General features: G+C 41.4%; 1 protein-coding gene across 1 annotated transcript in view; it reads left to right on the top strand.

Annotated features, from left to right (window-relative positions):
• The window catches only part of STK26 (serine/threonine protein kinase 26), a 48,047-nt gene that overhangs the window by 25,028 nt on the left and 1,420 nt on the right, over positions 1-21,599 (top strand). The window contains exons 3-11 of the mRNA XM_015416253.1: positions 1,905-2,135; positions 13,000-13,060; positions 16,013-16,075; positions 16,180-16,337; positions 17,121-17,306; positions 18,377-18,525; positions 19,970-20,063; positions 21,217-21,279; positions 21,360-21,496. Coding sequence (XP_015271739.1) covers positions 1,905-2,135; positions 13,000-13,060; positions 16,013-16,075; positions 16,180-16,337; positions 17,121-17,306; positions 18,377-18,525; positions 19,970-20,063; positions 21,217-21,279; positions 21,360-21,496 — 1,142 coding nt within the window. The remainder of the gene's footprint in view (positions 1-1,904; positions 2,136-12,999; positions 13,061-16,012; positions 16,076-16,179; positions 16,338-17,120; positions 17,307-18,376; positions 18,526-19,969; positions 20,064-21,216; positions 21,280-21,359; positions 21,497-21,599) is intronic.

Raw genomic sequence — 21,599 nt, 5'->3', positions numbered from 1 at the left:
ACGAACCACAAACTGGACCTGGTTTGTGACAAACTTTGGTTTGTAATTCGGCTCATGCCTATTCCTAACCACGTTACTGGAAGAAAACGATGACAATTTGAAATGATTAGTAATGAAGGTTAAAGCAGGAAGTGCCAAAGCAAGATTACAGCAAGATTACAGCTGAACATCAAGAACACAAAAGTAATGACTGAGGGAGAATTACACAAATTTAATTACACAAGTTTAAGGTTGATGATGAAGAAATTGAAATTGTTCAAGATTTTCTGTTTCTTGTCATCAACCAAAAGAGAGACTGCAACCAAGAAATCAGAAGAAGATTGAAACTGGGAAGGGCAGCCATGAAAGAACTAGAAAAGATTCTTAAGTGTAACGTTACTGGGGACCAAGATCATTATAATTTTCACCATAATATTTCCCATTATTATGATTGGTTATGAAAACTGGCCAGTGAAGAAAGCTGACAGGGAGAAAGTTGATTCATTTGAAATGTGGTATTGGAGGAGAATTTTTATGGATGTCGTGGACCACAAAAATCCTTAGTAAAAGCAAAATGCAAAAAGCAAAATGTGGGCTGTCAATCAAATCAAGCCTGAACTCTCCCTAGAAGTTAAAATGACAAAATTGAGGCTATTGTACTTTGGTCACATTGTGAGATGACAATAGTTAGTGGAAAAGACAATAATGCTAGGAAAAGTTGAAGGCAGCAAGAAAAGAGGAAGATCTAACATGAGATGGAGTAACTCAAAGGAAGCCACAGCCCTCATTCATCGGCTCCCTGTAAGTTGGAGGCAGCTTAATGACTCTTAACAGACATACAATGGCAAAGAATGTATGGCCTGAGGCACCCCTGGTTCAGCCACTGGTATCTTCATTTAAAACAGCGTTGGAGAAATCCCTCTGTTTGAGGCCTGGAAGAAATTGATTTAAAAATCCGTCATGTCTTTGCTGAAATTACATGGCTAGGTCTTTGGTATGAATTTTGTGGTATAGGGCAGACTTACAGTGACATAGCAACCATTTAGTTCACCTACCTGTGCTTTAAATCACCGGGATAATTGTCTAGCCCACAGGCATCTTTTCTATGTCTAAGAGCATGTAGTAAGTTCCTACCAGCTAAGATAGTTACTGGTTTAGCTGGAAATTGCACGTTGAATTTTTTCTGGCTGCCTCTGCCCCCTTGACAATCACGCAAATACATGAAGAATGACTCTTCCATTAGTACCTTGGGTTCGTGTGCTTGTACATTATGGCAGTCTAGTTATAGCTTGCAGACAGAACTTTAATAAATGCCTGATTTTGTAGACAATGATCACGTGCCTGTAATTAATGAGACGTTATTGCTGTTCTGGCTCTTTGAAGGGTTTCTTTGCATTGTTCTGCCTCTTCTTTGAATTGTTCTGAGGTCTCTCACTGTTCTCTGTCGGATACGCTCTTGATAACCAGAAAGCCATATAGTTGTAACTGATATCAAAAGGTCCAGCAATTTATGCCGGAATCTTTTCTTTTTTCTTTTTTAAAGCAATATGCTAGCTTTCCTGTTTGCAGAGAAAACCTGAAAACAACTGGGTATTTCTCACCACTTTTTCAGATCTGATGGAAACATTTGTGTTCAGAGCTTCAGCTTAGGCAAGCAGTATGAATGTGTAATGGTCAGCAAATTATGATATGAAATACAGATTTATGCTAGTTAAAAGATTTTGGGGCTTTTTAAACAGCAGGATTTCAGATTACCCTTCCCCCAGTGTCAGCGTATATACCCCCACCTTTGATGTTGTTTCCTTTGTCATGAAATTGAAATCTTGAACTTGCCCTGAGTTTCAAAAAAAAAAAAAAAAAAAGGAAGGCAGAAAGCTTTTTGCTTGTTTGTGTGTGTGTGTTAATTCCCCTTCCTTTTCATACAGAACCACAGAGCAGACCCAGAGGAACTCTTCACAAAACTAGAGCGCATTGGAAAAGGCTCGTTTGGAGAGGTTTTTAAAGGAATTGATAATCGGACACAGCAAGTGGTTGCAATTAAAATCATAGACCTTGAGGAGGCAGAAGGTGAAATAGAAGACATTCAGCAGGAGATAACTGTGTTAAGTCAGTGTGACAGCCCTTATGTAACAAAATACTACGGCTCCTATTTAAAGGTAAGATCTATTAAGTACTCCATGTTTACTGGAAAAATATAATCTTGTTCTTAATTACTTTGAAGGCAGCAGAATTATTGTCCTTAATTTTTTCAGGAATGCAGTCATATATTTTTAACTTCTTGAAAATGGCTAACCATATGTCTTTGATTTTGTGGCCATGGTCATAAATTCCAAATTTCTCATGGTCCATTTTGTTAGCTTTTCTGGTTGTCCTTTATTTTAAATTTAAATTGATTTTTATAGTATATGTGGTTTTAAGAACAAACTAGCAGCTTTTTTGTAGACGGAGCTAAATAAGTTTAAAATACATCATGCAAAGCAGCAGGCAAGGAGAAAAAGAGAGAGGGAAGCCTGCGAGAAGGAAACATCCCCCAGGGGGTGGTAAATTGTGGAGACAGAAAGCGGAAAAAGCCAAGGCAAAGGATGGTTGTGCATAGAATTCCATATTGTTGGATGTTTTGTAGTCTTAGCAGACTACAAAAGAGTCCTGGAAGAGTGAATTGGACAACTGGGAAAACAGCATTCCTGTTAACAGAGTTCAGTCAGATGTGAATATGCACTTGGGATAGAGGGCCATTTGTGTCCTTTTTCTTATTCTGCTTAATGTTGCAGCTAGTCAGGTGCATTTTATTACAGGCCATATGTTTGCTGCAACAACCATCAGTGTTTATGCTAAATAAATATAGAGTAGGACTGTATCACAAATAGGTGAGTCTCATTATGGATAAAGGATAAGGCTCAGAACAGAGGCAACAGTATATTAACTTACAGGTTCTCTTAGTTTCACAATGGTTTCTTTTTATAACATCAGAAAATTTAAGATACATAGTGTAATCTTGGTATAAATTGTGAAGGTTATATAGACTACTAGGCTCCCAAATAGTCTGCCGGAGTTACTGCGTTAGAAAAGCTTAACACTTACACAGTGTTGTTCCTCATGCAACTCTAGTCAAAATTACTTCTTCCTTAGGCTAGAGAATACAAAAAATATGTTTTCTGCCCTGCATGCAGTATATTTCTGGGCCTGCAATACATGTCCAGGTACAGTTTATAGTAGCAGCTTCTTTGAGATGTTATTGGAAAAAAATACTGTACTTTTTTCTGCTATGGAGGTCTTTCCAAATCACACTCAAGTTATCCAAAGGTGTCTGTGTGACCACACTGTTGGCCCAAAATGAGCACTTCCTGCAAGGTTTTCCTTAGTAACACAGTTGGGCTTTGTGGAAAAATGCTAAAAGCAAGGGCCTTCCCTCCTGATTTCTGACCACTGGAACAAACCCCTGTGGTATAAATGCTGTTTTTAATAATTCCTGGTTCATAACAAAGTGTGCTCTATTTTGTGGCTGGACCTGGAACATGGAGGTCCTGCACTTCTGTTTGGTTTTCAGTTGTGTTCAGATTTCAATCAGTGCTCATGAAATGGAATCTAGTTAAAACTTGGTATCAGTCAAAGAATCTGGTCTGAAAATTACAGGCAAGCCTTTCTGCGAAAATTTTGGAGCAGAAGAAGGTAGAATACCTTTTGATTAGTTAGTTGGGCTAGATGATAATTTCTCTGAAATGAAATCCTAAAAACCGGGCAGGTAACTCCTCAAATTGGCACAGTGGTATCTACATATGCACATTTATTTAACATTTGGTGCTTGAAAATGATTGTCTTGTTCTTCCCTTTCTTCTTTTCCTTTTGCGTTATGCGTATCACATAGGTGTTGTTTTGAATCGTAAGACACCTTGAGTGCAGCGGCACTGGCATATAAATGTACTTGTCTAAGGCTGGACCTTCTGGACTTACCCAGGCCATAGCAGGTGGTCATGACCCCAGCCCCCACTTTCAGGCTGCCAATCACTCCTGTGGCTGCCCTAGCAAGAGGGCGAGTATCTCCAGGTCAGGCTATGCATAGTTTGCACACATAAAAGAGTAGCCTCCTCTCAAGCCCAAATCTTGTCAGATCTCGGAAGCTAAGCAGGGCCAACTCTGGCAAGTACTTGGAAGGGCGACCTCCAAGGAATACCAAAGGTGGGACACAGAGGCAGGCTAATCAAGCCACCTCTCTGACAAATGCCCAAGCCCCCAGTAGGGGTCACCAGAAGTCACCATGACCTCTAGTCAAGCACACAAACACATGCACGCGCACACACTCAAACACACACTATACACACACACATATATGAGTAGCACCCTCTCATGGAGCTGCTAGCAGCAGCTGGGCCAGACCAGCCAGCCTGTTAGGCAAACAGGGAATGTCTGTGGGAGGTCAGGGAAGGCTGTTGGGCCATGTGCACAATTTAGCCCATGTAAGGGGCCAAATGGCAGGCTAGGGAAGAGGCTCTTGGTCTTCTCCAGGCTGCAGAGGGGAGATATGGGAAGAGACAAGGAGGAACAAGGTGTGGTTAACCCCCTCTCCTCTCTGCACCTGAGGCCTTTGGTCACCCTGCGGTCTCAGCTAGAACCACAGAGGCGAGGCCTGCGGTCTCAGCTAGAACCACAGAGGCAGACAGGGAGGACCAAGCAGTCACAGACTATTCAGAAATAGCCCTGGGGGATCCCTCCATCCTGTTCTCTAGATGAATTAGACACAATAAAGCCAGACCATGATATTGTGAGACCTGATTTTCAAAACACAAGATCCTGCTTTGTAGGGTAGGTGGAAGGAAGTACTTTGACCCATTTCAACTTCCTCAACCTTAATACAAGGCTAATTCAGCAGAAGTTGACAAAGACATGATGAACACAGTGAAATCTTTTGGTCAAATTGACGTAGAGATAAATGAAATCTTTTTGACACTTTTTACTTAATATGTCCACGTTCTTATATTAAGTTACTTCCTTTAAGGATTAATTTAAATTTGCTTATTTCTCTTATTCTTTCTGTATGTATTTTTGGATATATTATAGCCACATAGGATCTAAAAGATGACCATTTATTTCTTAGTTCATTTATACCAACCTTTCTTCAGTGGGCACCCAAAGTGGCTTGCATTATTCTCTTCTCCAGTTTAACCTCACAGCAACCCTGTGAGGTAGGTTAGGCTGAGACTGTGACTGACCTGAGGTCACCCAGGAAATTGTCATGATATAATTGGAATATGAATCTCATATTGCCGGATCCTATTCCAGCACTCTAACAATTACATCCAACTGGCACTCTGCAGACTATGTAGTGTAGATTAAGAAGAAATAATTTTATGGACGCAGAAGCCTCAGTATTTACCATCTTCAGGAATAGAAGACGTTTCAAACTGAAGTCTGATTAAAATAGTTCTTCAGTGTCTTTACTGCCTGTATGTGAATAGAAGAATGAATGCGCATGATATTATTGTATTACTGCAATTTATTTTGTAGCCTCTTTTCTTCCACCCCTTTAGGTAATATCCGTGGTTATTTTGGTGCTGTTTATGTAATTCATGTTATGCACATGAATAGGACTTTTTATGTGTATCACTTAGTCCTTATGTTATTTTAAAAAATGGAATGCTTCAGAGAAACTATTTAAAATCAGCCTTAGATTATTATTATTTTTTTAATTATCTTTTGAGGCATATGCTAAGTGCTAAAATAGTTTCAGGTGATTTAAGATTTTTTCTTAAAGGGTGAGAACATAGTTTTCCATGTAGGATTTTATTGCAGTAACTAAGTATATTGGCACCAAAGCCGTACAAAGTAAGTGTGAAGTGTGTTGTTGGGTCATTTTTTAGTTGTAAAGAATAAGCTTGCACATTACAGAAATCTCATCAACTAGAAATAGAAAGCTGACACTGCTTGGCTATATTTTCAGATGTATGTCCTTTGAGCAGTAAAACTGTGATCAGGGCACTATCTGAAGAAATTCAAATACAATTTTTTTGGAACAGTTAGTACTCATAGTTCAGCATGTAGATTTTCATGTTACACAGAAATCTTCAGCAGACTGGATGGTTGTTGAGGCAAATATAAGGAAGAAAAATGGAATAATAGCTCTTACTCTACCAGGAAGGCAGCTTTCCAAGCCTGCATTCAACAGCAATTAAATGAGTGTGTCAAACTCACACTACCACACCTTGCACCTACCTCCTTCCTCCTCCTGTCAGACTCAGAACACAGTGAAGGGATCCTAGTTAGTATTTAACACTGGATGTTGGTGGTATATGAACACAGAATTTAATCCTTGCTTAGAATCCTAGTTAGTAGTGGGGGGGCATACCCTCATTAAACCAAATGCCTAAATTCATGGGTAGCTGGAAGTAGTTTCTCGTGGGAATTCCTTCATTATGCTCTTTGTAGGGTGGGAGGAGCGAGGCTTCTGTGTAAATTGGGTTAATGCACATTTTAACTTGACTGCAGTTAACTTTCCCACCTGAATACAGTTCAGGAGAACATCATCTCTGCTTCTTTGTCCAAGTATGTTTCTCTGTTGCTGACTTTGTGCTAAGATCTCAGAGTTCTAACCTAGCATCATATTGATACATCTGATTCTCAACAGTCCCCTCTGCCTGTGGATACTTATTTCTGCAAACAGGGCACACTCTCCCCCAACAGGATTTTTATGGACTCGGGACCCCGTGGTTCTGCAGAAAAGTCGAAAAAGTAAAACAACTTGGGGAGAGTTGAATTCATCCCCCCCCCCCATACCTTTTGAAATGGCTGCCACAAGGATCTACTCCGGGCCCCATTGCATCAACAGTGAGAGAGATACTGGTTGATAGCCAGAGAGAGAGAGAGAGTGACAGAGATAATGAGTGGGGGAAGAGGGGAGGAAGTGAAAGCAGAACTGGAGCTGGGATCGGGGAGGATTCCTCCTGCAGTATGAATGGCTAAATGGCCATTTAAACAACTGATTTTGGCAAGGGCACTCAGAAGGAGAGTGGTACAGGACACCTGTCGCACCTCAAGACCTGCAGGGCCCAGTAAGGCAATCTTTGTAAGCTCACCTCACATAAACAAAGTGATTGTAAATCCCAGGTAAACTCCTCTTTGAAGCCAACTTCAGTCAGCTGGCTGACTATGCACAAGGGAACTGAGCAAGGCTAGATGGCTCTCTTTCCAGTGTTCAATTAAAAAAGGGGGGGAAACAAAGGGAAAACAGGGAAAGTGGGCTCCAGCTGTCACTCCCTTCCCTTCACAGAAGGCTGTCACAGAACTGCCTCCTCCCTTAAGAGGACACTGCTCAGAACAATTGAAAGAATATCTGGCTTTTTTGTCAGAAACAACAGTCTCCCTAACCAAAAGGTTTTATCTTTTTAGCTCTCTTTAGTGCTTCTAGCCTGAGGACTGTTTTATGGATATTTTTCAGCAGCTCAGTCGTTGTTTAATGCTTTTTTTATGATCGTGGGTTGTATTTTTTAACATTGTTAACTGATGTCATTTATTAAAATTTTAAAAAAGAAACAACTATCTCTCATCAGTGCCTTACAGAACAACACAATGCCAGAAGTACCTCACAAAAAAGGAAGCCCTGCCAAAATGAGAAAATCCAAAAACCTAACAAATCGATTACTGCAAGAAAGCCATTTAGATAGTAATCAACTATACTATGAAAAATACATTAATAATATTCAGCATTTTATTGCATGTCCTCACTTGTCTAATTCTGAACTGGACCATATAGTGTAGCTTAAAAAACCCTACATAGTGAGGCCAGAGGTTGATGGAGAGAAGCCCTAGGTTACAGAAAAATATAAAATGTAAAAAATGTTAAAATGTTAGACCCGTCCCCTATTATAGAAGCAATATCTGCTTGTGACATTCTATGTTTGTCATGTTTGGTTCATGTGGGTTTTGTTGTTTCTCTGTAATAATTATGGGGCGGAAGGTGAGCACAACCCTGAGGATTTTCCTGTTTTAGGGGAAGAGCCCGCACTTAATAAAGCCCCACTGTCCTCCTAACTGTTAGCATGCTAGATTTTGAATATTATGGGAATAATCCCCATGCTACTTTGTCCTGTCACCAGTCAGAGAACACAGAGACCAAAAAATCTGGTAATGAACTGGTCTGTTGGTGTTAGGCAGCTTACTGGATGTTAGCCACCTGGGATGTAAATAACTGATGGTGGTTACACCTGCCTCTGGTATGCTGTGGAGACACTCTTGCCCTCCCCCTTCCTCTAGTGTTTAACCTGTTACAACTTTATCCACTTATGCATACCAAGGAAGAGCCCAGCGGTATACAGAAACTGAACTTTATTTCCCTGTTGTGGAGAAGAGAGGTTTTGGCGCTCAGGAATAAACTGTGTACAGTTGTAGCTATGGGGACCTCTTAACTTGGTGAAACAGTACCATTAATGGATAAATTGTTACAGAGACAGAGTCATCCATAATCTTCCAGGCTACCATATGAGGGTAAAACAGGCAAATCTCACTCAGGTTTTCCAACCTAGGTCAAGATTTCTGGAGTTTTACAATGCAGACCTTAATCTGCCCCATACACAGGAATATGACTTGTGAGAGCTTATCCATCCAGGTCACCATACTATACCTAGTCAGTATCTTTCTGAACACTGGGTATGGGATAGGGCTACTTCTTACCTCTAGATCTTGTCTGAGGAGAATAACTGTTAAGTTCTCCTTTTCTTCCACTAGTTCTACCTCTGTGGCTTCTGATGGCTCTGATTGGTTGTTTCTGGTTTCTCCACTGCACCAACATGGTAAAAGGCTAATTGGAAAGGGGATGGACTTAGCCCTTTCTGTCACACTGTTTCCTTAAGAAAGATGTGTCACTGAGTTCTCATGAGACTGGGTTGTGAGACTGGGTAGCTATTGTAACCCAAGACCTAGTTAGTGTCAGCACATAAGAGTGGGGAGAGGGACAGATTTAAGAAGGTGAAAGATGGGAGGGAGAGAAGGTAAAGGAACAGAAAAAGGTAGAGAAGGGAGGGAGCCAGAGGCTGCAGGGAGGGACGACAGTAGACACTATATAGGTAGGTGGGTGGGAGAGAAGGAAAAGACACTGCCAGGGGGAGGAAAAGAGGAAAAGCAAAAGGGAGAAAGGAAATGGGACCACCCCTCCCTTGCAGGTCCCCCACTTGTGTTCTCTATCACCTTGTTAGGCTCTTTTTAATAATATATCCACTATGTTGTCGAAGGCTTTCACGGCCGGAGTTACATTAGCATATCACAGCCTGGGAAACTCCTACAAGATAATGATTCAGCCGTACCCCACCTTCCTGAGTAGATATAAATTACCTGCCTACCATTTTTCTTCTCACATTGACACAGAGAGTACTCCATTTTTCTGTGTTACACCTCTGAGGATGCCAGTCACAACTCCTGGCAAAACGTCAGATACTACAATGCCAAGACCACAGCCATACAGCCTAGGAAATCTACAACTAATATATCCACTGTTTTAGAATAATTTGCATATGAAGAGCTTACAGCAAACTCTCACTCAAACGTTTATATTCTGTTCACTGATAGTGGTGTAGAACATAAAATCTTGTGTACTCTTAACCAACAGATATTGTTCTAGAAATGTTACCACCTTACTCAAAACATTCTTGCAATGATACCATGTAAGAAAATACGAAAAACCACTCAGTTAAAATATTTTATAACCCATGTATTTCATTTGGCCTATCTGGTCTGCAGTTTGTGATATTTTTTCCAAAACTGAAGGGTTTGTTGAATGGCTCCTTAATAATTTTTAATGGCTTGAGAAAAATGGATACTTGCTTCCCCAGTATGTTGAACAGCTCTGTGGAATTCTGCCTCCAGTGAAATCATTGCAAAAATTAAAATTCAGAGCACCAAGGAAATAAACATAAACCTACCTGGTGGCACCTTTGAAGACTAGCATAATTTTATTTCAGTATAAATTATTGTGTGTTAGAGCGCTCTTCTTGAGATGCAGTTAATGCACCCCTCTCCTCTTATGCTTATTCATTATTTATTTATTTGATTTGATTTGTATCCCGCCCTTCCTGCCGAAGCAGGTTCAGGGCAGCTCACATTAAAAAGTTAAAATACAATAAAACACAAATTAATTACATACAAAACACCTCATAGAATTCATTTACATTGCAGATACAATTTGCAAGTAAATACGGCTAAAGTGCTAGTGGCGCTAACTGTTGGCCATGATGTTGCAGATATAGCAAAAAGTATGGCCAAAAGATGTTACTGTTGACATCGCAGGCAGATGCTATTGTCGTGAAGGGCCTTATCCCAGTTCATATGCTAAGGTATGGGTGGAAATCCTGCAGGTTTATAAAGAAATATGCAACTTCCTGTCAGAAAATTAATTTAATTTTTGATTAAAAATTATCTTTTTCTTTCAACAGCTACTGTTGTTAGCTATTTAAATACTCAGATTCCAATGGAATTAGCTTGACTATATTTGTAGCCTGAAAAATAGAATTTCTATGCGGTGTTTGCAAGTGTGACTTGAGTAGATGAGAGCTGCTTAATGTATCATAAGTTCTGGCTTTCTTATTTAAGCAGTACAAAGAGAGGTGGATTTGTTGTAGTGCCCATTTGTTGAGTACAGGTTCTAGATTCCTTTTGAGGAATGAAAGGGATTATCCCAGGGGAGGGGAGTGTTATGTAGTGAGCCATGTGAAAGGGGGGGGGTAGTAGTTTGTGGGAAATGATGTTTAAGGGAGTTCATAAATGCGTGGACATTATGGGGAATGGCAGATGATAACACCTCAGTCATCATCCAAATTTGGATCTTCTAGTCTCAAGCAAACTTTCCAACAGGGAGCTAGGCTAAGAGAAACTTAAAGGCAGCAATGCTAGCAATCTGAATTTGTGAACTAGGTAACCAAATCAGTAGTCCTTTGGAGGAGTGCCTACTATACAAAATATCCAGTTAGGAAAGACACAATCTTTTTCTGTCTCCCTGGGCAGTGGAAGGATAATTAATAGAGTGCCTGCAGAAAATAAAATCTTACTACTCATCTCCTGCTTGGTTCTCTTCTGTCTCCCAAATATTTAGTGCTTCTTATTCCCCCCACACACACACAACCACTCCATGCTCCACTTTCCCTTGATCTTCCTGAGTTGTTTGTGCTTCACAGTGCACATGGCACAATAATAAAGCCAGAGACCTGAGGTCAGCTAAGGTACCTTCACTTCCAGAGATGAGAGTGGCAGGTACCAATGAAAAGGCCTTTTCTATTGTTGTCTCCAGGTTGTGGAACTCCTTCCGTGGGGAGATACGAGTGTCACAGTTTTTATAGCTCTTCTGAAATAACCCAAATACTTGTCCCATAAAGCCTTTGAAAATTAATTCTTAAAGGCCATTCTGTTTTAGATTTTGGCAGTTTTTGAAACTTCTTTATAGCTAATTCTGCTGCCTTTACTATTTTGTTAATTTAAATTTTCTCTGTTTTTATCTATTTGTGTTGGATGTAATTTGCTTTATAGTATTGATATTTTAGTATTCATAGCTATCTTATTTTTTTGTGAGTCACTTGGGTGTTCTGAGGAATAGAACAGTGGAGAGTATAAATCGTATGCAACAGGATGAGTGCTCTCATCTCTTCCTGTCTAACTTAGAGCTATGAAGTGTGAGGTGTGTCTTAATTATTTGTCAGTTCATTGCATGGCTAAAATTAAAAATAACAGTAAATCTAGAGAATAAAACTGGAAGCCAGAGCAAGATAAAGGGATTTAACTACCCTCAAAAGGTCTTGTACTGCTTCCTAAAGGACAGACAGGAGGAGGGATGCCTTGCTGTCATTCACAGGTAGACCATTCCATAGCATGGGGCCAGATAGAGTCTGAGCAATGGCAGTTCGTGCATTTATGATGGCAGGGGTGCACTGGCACTTTATTGAGAAGGCTCCCAGTGGCCCATTGCCCTGTTGGACCACTAATGGCCAGCAGCAAGCTAAGCCTCCGGGGCAGCTCAGACCTGGGCTGGGCAGTGGCAACATGAAATAAGTGTAGGCATGTCTATACCTTGGGGTATAGGCAGAAAATTTTGGGTGATGGGGCATTGGGAAATCCTGTGGGGCAGGGGAGCTGGGGGAGAGGGAGAGAGCTGCAAGTCTGCCCACAGCAGAGGAAGAGGACTCGGCTTGGCAGTGGTGGCCTCACTGTGCCTGTGCCAGCCCAGCCATGTGAACTGCTATCATGTGACCCTGGGCTGGCTTGGCTGGCGCAAGCGCAGTGAGGCCACCACCACCACCAAGCTGAGTCCTCTTCCTCTGCTGCAGGCGGGCTCACTGCTCTTGGCTTGAGCAGCATTTAAAAGGGGGAACTTGCCCTCTTCTGTATTTAAAAGGGGGTGCCGAGTCCTCTTCCTCAACTACTGGCATCCTTGTCTGCATGAGTCTGGAAGGAACCTCTAACTCTTTGTCTTTTGCATTTTGCAATTTTATTTTACTTTATTTTGCAATTTTCAAAACCTATTTTTTGGCCCAGAAAAAAGAAAATGAGACTGAAGCTTCCCTGACTGTGCCAAGGGTCATTTTGGAAACCCCACATACATCTTACATTTTTAAAATATTCTTTTTTAATTTTCCCCGGGGGGGGGGCGGTGCTCATCTGTGGGGGCATTGCCAGAAATGCCCGCCGTGGCTACAGGGCTGCTATACCTGCTGTTGTCATTGCCACAGCCCAAGTGTAGACGGAACAGCCCCTGCGCACTGCCAGCACCACAGGCACTACTTGAGTCAGCTTGCTCCAGGACTGTTTTAACATTCCGGTCTGCCATTGTGTGGCTGAAGGGGATAAAAGAGAACGAGCTGCTGGGAAAACTGGAGTGGTATTATGAATTTATACTGTGAGAGACTGTTCTTTAAGCATGTGTATCTGGTTTGCCTGTGGGCCATGTGGCTAGATGGACTGCTCCTGCTACAATGAACTGTCTGTTCTTTAGGAAAGTACATGAACCTTTATTTGAGCAATATCTAACATTCTATTTACATTCATTTGTAGGGCACAAAATTATGGATAATAATGGAATACTTAGGCGGGGGATCAGCACTGGATCTTGTAAGTATTCTAATTAAGTTTTTTTTAAAAAAAAATAGCTTCTGCTATTGTTAAGAGTGTGAGTCTTTTTCTCTTCCTGGTTGCTCATTTAGTTGTTACTTTTCATAATTTTTCAGTGAGGACCATTTCTACCATAAAGCAAATGTAAACATGAAGGTTTGAACGAAAGGTTCTGATTATAAGCAGTTTTACATTAAAAGGCCACATCTGTGTTTCATTCTCTGTGCACTGCACCAAAATCTGGATCCCAGAACAAGTTGGTCTTAACTTAACACGCTATTAATAATAGGTTTTTAATAGCATGCTAATATTGTACATATTTTTTTAAAAATGTAAGACCTTTAGGAAAGGGAACTTCATTTGCTTTTAATATAGAAACTTCCATGCACATTGGTGATAAAGCTCTATAATGACCACTATATCTAAAAGAAAGTTGGTGTTCTGTGCCAGTCATGAAAACAGCAAAACCATGCAGAATTAACTAAGAATTGACACCCCCCAAAATAAGAACTGACTGTACAACTTTATGTTGAGAGTAATTAAATGTCATTGTGATGGAGGGGAAAACTGACTTGCTCCAGACGTTAAGAACTTGTAGAATCCTGGAAGAGGAGATTGGGGGGGGGGGCTCCAGCTTGCTCCCTCTAAAGTTGAAATTTTAATGTTTGCTTTTCAGCAGAGCAGTGGAATGGGGCTGCCTACCAACAAGGTAGGGGTTTCTGCCTCAGGCGCGCGCGCGCACACACACACACACACACACACACACACACACACATATATATATATATATCAAATTTAACACCCCCTCCCAATGCCAATAGATGATGAACAAGAATGCTTATGGTTTTCTAAGGAGACGTAGAATGTAAAAGGTGTAATTTGAAAGGTAGAAACATTGGCCTACTCAAGCCCCTGAGAACCTTGTAGTAGCCTGAAAGAGAAGGTCCGGATCAGGGGAAAATGTCCGAGGCAATGCTTCATGGGTCCTCAACTTGTCAATAGTATATTTACATCTTTATCTTCCCTCCTCTTTTCAAGAACCTTGTGAGTTAGACAACTGTTCCTATTTTACTGTCTTGGAGAGAATATTTGGACTGAGGCTACCAAGTGAATTAGTGCCTGGGCAGGAGCACCTTTGCTTACCCAACTGGTGCAAACTGGCTTTTTTTTTTGTCATGCAACACTCTTGTTGATGCAGTGACTACAATATTCCTTTTTGTTTGGTTATAGATAAACTTGAGTGCCAGCTGTTTGCCTTGTGTCACAAAAATATATTTTAGGTAAAGCACAGAGCAAATTTTACTTCTTAGTAGCAGGAGAAAGCCTCATAAGTTTCAGAAAATAGAACCACTATCAAGCTGAAAGAGGACCCCCCCCCCCCAAGTCAACTTTAAATACACTACAATGTTTCCCTTGGAAACAGGAACTGGGAATGTTCTGTAGAAGCAAAGTTCAGTTAACACTCAGAGTTGAAACTGACTGGGCTTTTCCATTTTTGGCAGTTTAAATTTAAACTATGAAAAGGCCCATTGCTAATCACAAATGCAGTGTTCATGCTGGATGCAGCATAAGAGGGACTAAAAAAAGCAGCAAGTCCTAGGTGGTGTGTGGTTTTCCTCTATCCCCCAGTCCAGCTCCACCACAGCCCTGTAGAGTAGACCCACCCTTTTCCTGTAAGATAATACAGCTCAGTATTTAGGAGGTTCTGAAAGTTTATTAGCACTCGGCATTTTTGTATATTTCATAGCAAGCTGTGGCTGCATCCCACTAGAATTTTGCCCCTGGCTTGTGACTAGACTCTTGTGTGCAGAGGTGGTCTTCTACTAGGAACAGCATTTGTTTCAATCTTAACTGCAGTCTTCTGCTTCTCTGCGCTGTAATTTGGAAAGGACAGGGAGGAAGAAACATCTGGCTACTCCTCAGTATCAAAATACTTACGGAACAGGTTACAATTTAGAAGCAGGATGGTTGGGGTACATTCAGAACTGCATGTTTACCCATAACTGCCACACCACAACGTATCTGAAGCACTCCCTGCACAGCAAGCCTTGTGGACAGACTGCCTCATCTCACCTCGAGCATAATACTTTAATGATGTCAGTACACATATTCATCCAGTGTGATGTAGTGATTAAGAGTGGTGGATTGTAAACTGGAGAACCAGGTTTCATTCCCCACTCCGCCACCTGAAGACTGCTGGGTGACCTTGGGCCAGTCACAGTTCTCTCTGAACTCTCAGTCCCACCTAAGTCACAAGCAATGTTCCCTCTAAGCTGAGATAGTGTGAGCTAGCTCACTGTTTTTTTTAGCCTCCAGCTCACATATTTGTCTTAGCTCAAGAAGGATGGCTCCAGAGCAAACTAATTTATGCAGTAGCCAAATTGCTTGCTCACAACTTTAATGCCAGTGGCTCACAAAGTAGAGTTTTTGCTCACAATACTCCACAGCTTAGAGGGAGCATTGCTCACAAGGTATGTGTTTTGGGAAGGCGATTGTAAGCCGCTTTGAGATGCCTTAGGGTAGAGAAAAGCAGTATATAAAAACCAGTATCACTGAGTGATGTTGCTAAGTAGGTAATGTATGTGTGCACCTGACCTTATTGGTACTCTGCTGCATGGCCTCGGCCAATGAAGCCCGTGTGGCTGCAGTGCTGGTGGGCAGCTGTTCGGCCTTGGCCAATGGAGCCCCTATGGCCACAGTGCTGGCACCCGGCTGCCCGGCGTCAGCCAATGGAGCTCCTGTGGCCGCAGTGCTAGTGCCCTGCTGCACGGCCTCGGCCAATGGAGCCCCTGTGGTCGCAGTGCTGGCACCCGGCTGCACAGGCTCGGCCAATGGAGCACGGGCTCGGAAGGTCTCAACCAACAGGGTGACTGTGCATGTCAGGTCACAGTAGATAACTGTGTTAAGTCAGTGTGACAGCCCTTATGTAACAAAATACTATGGCTCCTATTTAAAGGGCACAAAATTATGGATAATAATGGAATACTTAGGCGGGGGATCAGCCACAGAGATATTAAAGGTGCACATACCTTTAAACTAGTGTGAGAGTTCAAACTTCAGACCATAGTTCCCTTTTGTTTTTAAATTAGTTTTTGCGCTTGAAAATCCACAGAGATCCTCAAGCTGCCAACGTGTTGTTATCGGAGCAAGGGGATGTCAAGCTTGCAGATTTTGGGGTTGCTGGGCAACTTACTGATACGCAGATTAAGAGGAATACCTTTGTAGGCACACCATTTTGGATGGCCCCTGAAGTCATTCAGCAGTCAGCCTATGACTCAAAAGTAAGACTCTTTCTATTGGTTTGTGCTCATGAATCACTTGCTTATTTTGCAAACAATGCTTTTTAAAGATTTCCGTGTTCATGCCCACTTGCAGAATCTGACAGCTGTACAAAATAACGCTGAAGAATATGAGCTTTTGACATGTTTTGTATGTGTTCAATATTTAACATCTCTAACCCTAATGACTGCAGAAAAAAATTCCAAGACTGCATAAAACTTCTGTTACAGGCACAAAAACCAGAGCCTTTGGGGTTGTGGGAGCTGTCACCTGTTGCTTTGTCCTCTGTAAAGTGAACCCTAGTTATTCTTAAGTCCATCCCCAAAACTTTTTCTAAACATCTGTAAGCAAGAGGGCCTGTATGCAAACTATACGCATGTTTCTTAAGTTCATAGTTTCAAGCTTTCCTCTTACTACACTACAGAGCTGTAATAGTTTCCTTACTGGTCTTCCTGTTGAACTACTTTTTGCAGGGCATAATCACACCCATCTTGTTTTTTCCCCCAGAGTGAGCACTTCCACAATTTGTTATAAGCATGACTGCAAATAATATTAAGCAGAAGAGACTTTGACAGTAACTGGGGTGAACTGACTGTTGAAATACACATGATGTTATAGACCAATAGATCTCTGTCATTGCCTCAATGCCCACAGAGCACAACGTCCCTGCTTTGTGTGCATGCAATGTGTCATTTCATTTTTGCTTAAGCCTTGACATTTTTACCAGTTTTTTGTTTAAAGTGGCAGCACTTTATAATTGCAGTGTTATCTTTCTTCCCTTGCAGGCTGATATTTGGTCTTTGGGGATCACAGCAATCGAACTTGCCAAAGGAGAGCCACCCAACTCAGACATGCATCCAATGCGAGTTCTGTTTCTCATTCCCAAAAACAATCCTCCAACTCTAATAGGAGAGTTCAGCAAACCCTTTAAAGAGTTTATTGATGCGTGTCTAAATAAGGACCCAACATTTGTAAGTGTTGCTTCTAATTCTGCTTCAGTTTTTTTGGAAATCACAGCACTAGTAATGAGTGATGATTTTTCTATTAAACAAAAGAGCAGGTGAAATGAGTTCTTGGAGCTTTTGAAGTATACAGCATTTTTCTTTAGGGAGGCATATTTGGAGTGTACACAAAATGCAGTTTGGTCAAACAGATCTTTGCAACTTGGTGTTTTGGTGCTAGATCTAATGTATTGTGAGAACTTGTGAGATGTTCTTTTAATTCAGAGACTGAGAGGAAGAAAAGGAAAGGTTGCCTAGGCTAAACCACTTGCACCCCCAAGGTCAGTCTCCTGAACTTGTAATAACACATCACCAGGGGTTTTTTTGTAGAAAAAGCCCAGCAGGAACTCATTAGCATAATAGGCCACACCCAAAAGCAGAAATTCATTAGCATAATAGGCCACACCCCTGACAGCACAGTTTTTGGCATATTAGGCCACACACCCATGTTACCAGAAGTGTGCTCATCCAGCCACACCCACCTTTTGCTTCTTATTCTGTTTACCTTGTTTGTTGTCCAAACCCAGGGCTTTTTTGTAGCAGGAACTCCTTTGCATGTTAGGCCACACACCCCTAATGTAGCCAATCCTAATGAGTTCCTGCTGTTGGGTGTGGCCTATTATGCTAATGTGTTCCTGCTGGGTATGGCCAACTTGGAAGCCAGCCGGAACTCCGTTCCTGTGCGTTCCTGCCCAAAAATAGCCCTGCACATCACAATGAGTTCTGTCGGATATATGTTAAGCTTACATTTCTGATATGGCTTTAGTGGACACAGTTACTGCAGATAACTTCTGTGACATAAGAAAATGGAAGGGCTGTGAATTATGTAGAGCTCTTGAAGAGGCAGAGTAGACAGCCAGCTGGGGTTACTTATTCCTGAAAATATCACCCTGCCATCTAATTGCAAAGCTCACTTATTTACTTTATTTATATCCTACTTTTTTCTCAGTGGGGACCCAAAGTGGCTTACAAGAGATGACCCAGTGTAATGCCTGCAATTGCCAAAGCTGTGTCCAGTGTAAATTTTTTGTCTCTTGCAGCGTCCAACAGCAAAAGAACTCCTAAAGCATAAATTCATTCTGAAAAATGCCAAGAAGACCTCTTACCTGACAGAGCTTATTGATAGGTTCAAGAGATGGAAAGCAGAAGGACACAGTAGTGATGAAACAGATTCTGATGGTTCTGATTCGTAAGTCAGGGTTGGGCAGGGGAGAGTTGAAGGGATGGGTTCAAGGGTGCAGATTTTGTGATCAGGAGTGTAGAGTTCAGCACTTGAAACAGTGTTTTGAATAATTTGTGTGAGTAGCTGTGTTAAGTTTAAATTGGTTCTGGAAGCCAACTAGAAACCTGTATTAAGTTTTCAGTTGGCAGGCTAACCTTCTGAGTTTTGCAAGCTTAAACTCCACAAGATCTAATGTTTTAGTGCCATCACGACTTCAGTAATGAACGTCTCATCATAGCACCTATTGGATTGTCACTGTCCTTGTCGCTGATCAAACGATAGCGTTCAGTTAGCAGTCTTCAGTGTACAAAGTGTATTGTAGACCTTGGCCAGAGACAAGAGTGCCATATATAGATTGGGAGCAGTACCCAGTGTGGCACAAGAACCAATTTGTAATTTTGTTGGAATCTACTTCAGTTGCTGTATGAACAGCAGAGAACTTGGTAGATAGAGATATAAAAATAAGCACTTCACATGTCTGTATAGGTCGTTCTGGATTATAGCCCTTATTTAATTTTTAATTACTGCATATTTGTTCTTATAAGTAAGGTAGATTAGGCTGGGTGGGTGTGACTTTGTCCAAGGTCACCCTCTAGGCTTTCAGAATGAACCTCTCCCTGCACAGCTGTGAACTGTATGGTATGGAATGTGTGCATGTGTGTGTTACATAGCAATGTAAATGTTTCTTTCTTTCCTGTTCATTTCTCCACCCTTTTTTGGCCAGAAACAATTAACAAAGCAATACCTTTTACATCAGATAGAGGCATTAAGGCTTTAAGGCCAAAAAAATTGCTTCTCCCCTGCAAAGAAAATTTAGCAGTCATATGTGAACTGTCCATTTTCAAGGCAGATAAGGTGCAAGCTGCATAGGGTGGACTGAGCTAGAGACAGAATCCCTGTTATGGTGTAAAAATTCATCGCACTTGCTATCATCCCTGCCCCCAGCTGTTTGCTGTGTTAGTCTGCTAAGAAATTTATTTTTAAAAATATTTTTTGCAGACTGGGGGTGAAATACTACCCTGTTATCTAACCCTTGTATTTTTGCCCTCATTGGAATGTGGATTGCAGCTTGCATTTTCCACAGTTGTGCCCTGTTCCCCGATAAGAAAAGGCCCCAGAAGTGGCTTAAAACTGGGAATTGATTTTAAGCTTTTAACGGCAACTTAGATTTGGCTGCAGACAATATGCACATTTGGTTGTCCCTCTAACAAAACAATCTAAAGTTGGGAGTTGAAATTTGGTTGTAGTATTATTTTCTTGGCCAGTATGCCACAAAGTCTACTTCAGCCTCACACCAAATTGTACTTGGAAAGTATTGTATCAGTGTATAGTATCTGAAGTCTTTAAGTTATGCAAAAGCATGATATAGCAGCGCAGTTCTCTAAACAGTTTGTCTCCCTCCACCCTGTAGGGAGTCTAGCAACAAGGAGAATAATTCTCACCCAGAGTGGAGTTTTACTACAGTTCGGAAGAAACCAGATGCCAAGAAACTGCAGAATGGAACAGTACGTCCAGCCAGAATCTCTTTCTATTCCCATGACTTCTTGGAAGCGGTGACAGAGTGCTAACCACTGTGCTTCTGAAGCAAAGTCGAATGTCATTTTCCCTCCCCACTGCTGTCTGGTAATATTACTTCAGAGCAGGGGGTTGGCAGAATTTTTGCTGTCCCTTGCCTTGGCAACCATGAGAAGTAGAGCATCATCATCATCATCATCATTCTGAAATCAGTGAGGATTCTCAGGATTACAAAAAGAAATCACACTGGGCAATGAACAGTCATTGGGTTTTGGTTTTTTTTTGCATTTGTGTGTGTGGACATGCATGTGTGCCCATGTCTGGAAGTCATGGTGACCTCTGGTGACTCCTACTGGGGCATGGAGGACATTCAGAGACGTGGCTTGATAGCCTGCCTGTGCCTTCTGGGCCCTGGTATTCTTTGACGATCTCCCATCCAAATACTTGCCAGGGTCGGCCCTGCTTAGCTTCTGAGATCTGATGAGATTGCGCTTGCTTGGCCTAGCCAGGTCAGAGCTAGAGTCATTGGGTTTCATGCAGTTTGTGTTCATCAGTTCTACTGTAAAGTTTGTTAAAAAGACAGTATTTATCACTGTAGTTATTACAGTGATTTAAGCCATATTGTGTTCCAGCTGTACTTAAAGCCACACAGCAGTTGCAAGTCCACAAGTCTGCTATGCTCTGGTACCTCACTGAGACAGCTGAGAGTTTGTTGTGAATACCTACTCCTTTGTTTTTCCACTTGCAAAAATCATTGCAATGGTGTAAATTGATTGGGTTGGCTGTTGCTTATCTGGGATATTTCACTGGAAAGTTTGGGGGAGATGAACCCTTGTTCGTGGGGGTTACTGAACTGATTGAACTACTGTTTTGCCCTGGATGGCTGTCTCCACTTCTACCGTAAAATCTCTTGATGCAATAAACTCTGCCTTATGCAAGTATGATTTACCAGTTCTGACTCAATATAAGGTAGCTTTGTGCGTTTGTGTTTATACAGCCCAGTGCCATTATATGCCTGCTTGGATGCTGGCTTGCATGAGAACAGGGAGTGGACCCCTTGTTTAGGAAAATATCCTTCTCCGTGTTTCCCAAAAGCTGTTTTGAACCACAAAAAAAAAAAGCATTTTTTTCTTTATTTTCCAGGACCAAGATCTCATGAAAACCCTGAGCTGTTTAACAATGATAATCACACCTGTATTTGCTGAGGTAAATTTTGGTTTTGTGCATGTCCAGAGCATATCCAGTAAGTTTATAAAATCCTGACAATATGTTGATTTGTTTCCCAGCTTAAACAGCAAGACACCAATAATGCTAACAAAAAGAAAGCCATTGAAGAACTTGAAAAAAGCATCAATATGGCAGAAGCTGCATGTCCGGGGATCACAGATAAGATGGTGAAGAAACTTATGGAGAAATTTCAGAAGTAAGTTTGCAAGTTTCATTTCTTAACTGTGGGGTATCCCTTAGAGTATTTCTGCACTGTTGATTACTTCACTTCCTGTTTGTTGTGCAAGTCTCAGAGGTAC

Source organism: Gekko japonicus, unplaced genomic scaffold, assembly GCF_001447785.1.
Source record: "Gekko japonicus isolate JY-2015 unplaced genomic scaffold, Gekko_japonicus_V1.1 scaffold603, whole genome shotgun sequence".
Lineage (NCBI taxonomy): Eukaryota > Metazoa > Chordata > Lepidosauria > Squamata > Gekkonidae > Gekko > Gekko japonicus.
This window is presented reverse-complemented; position numbering and strand designations above follow the sequence as displayed.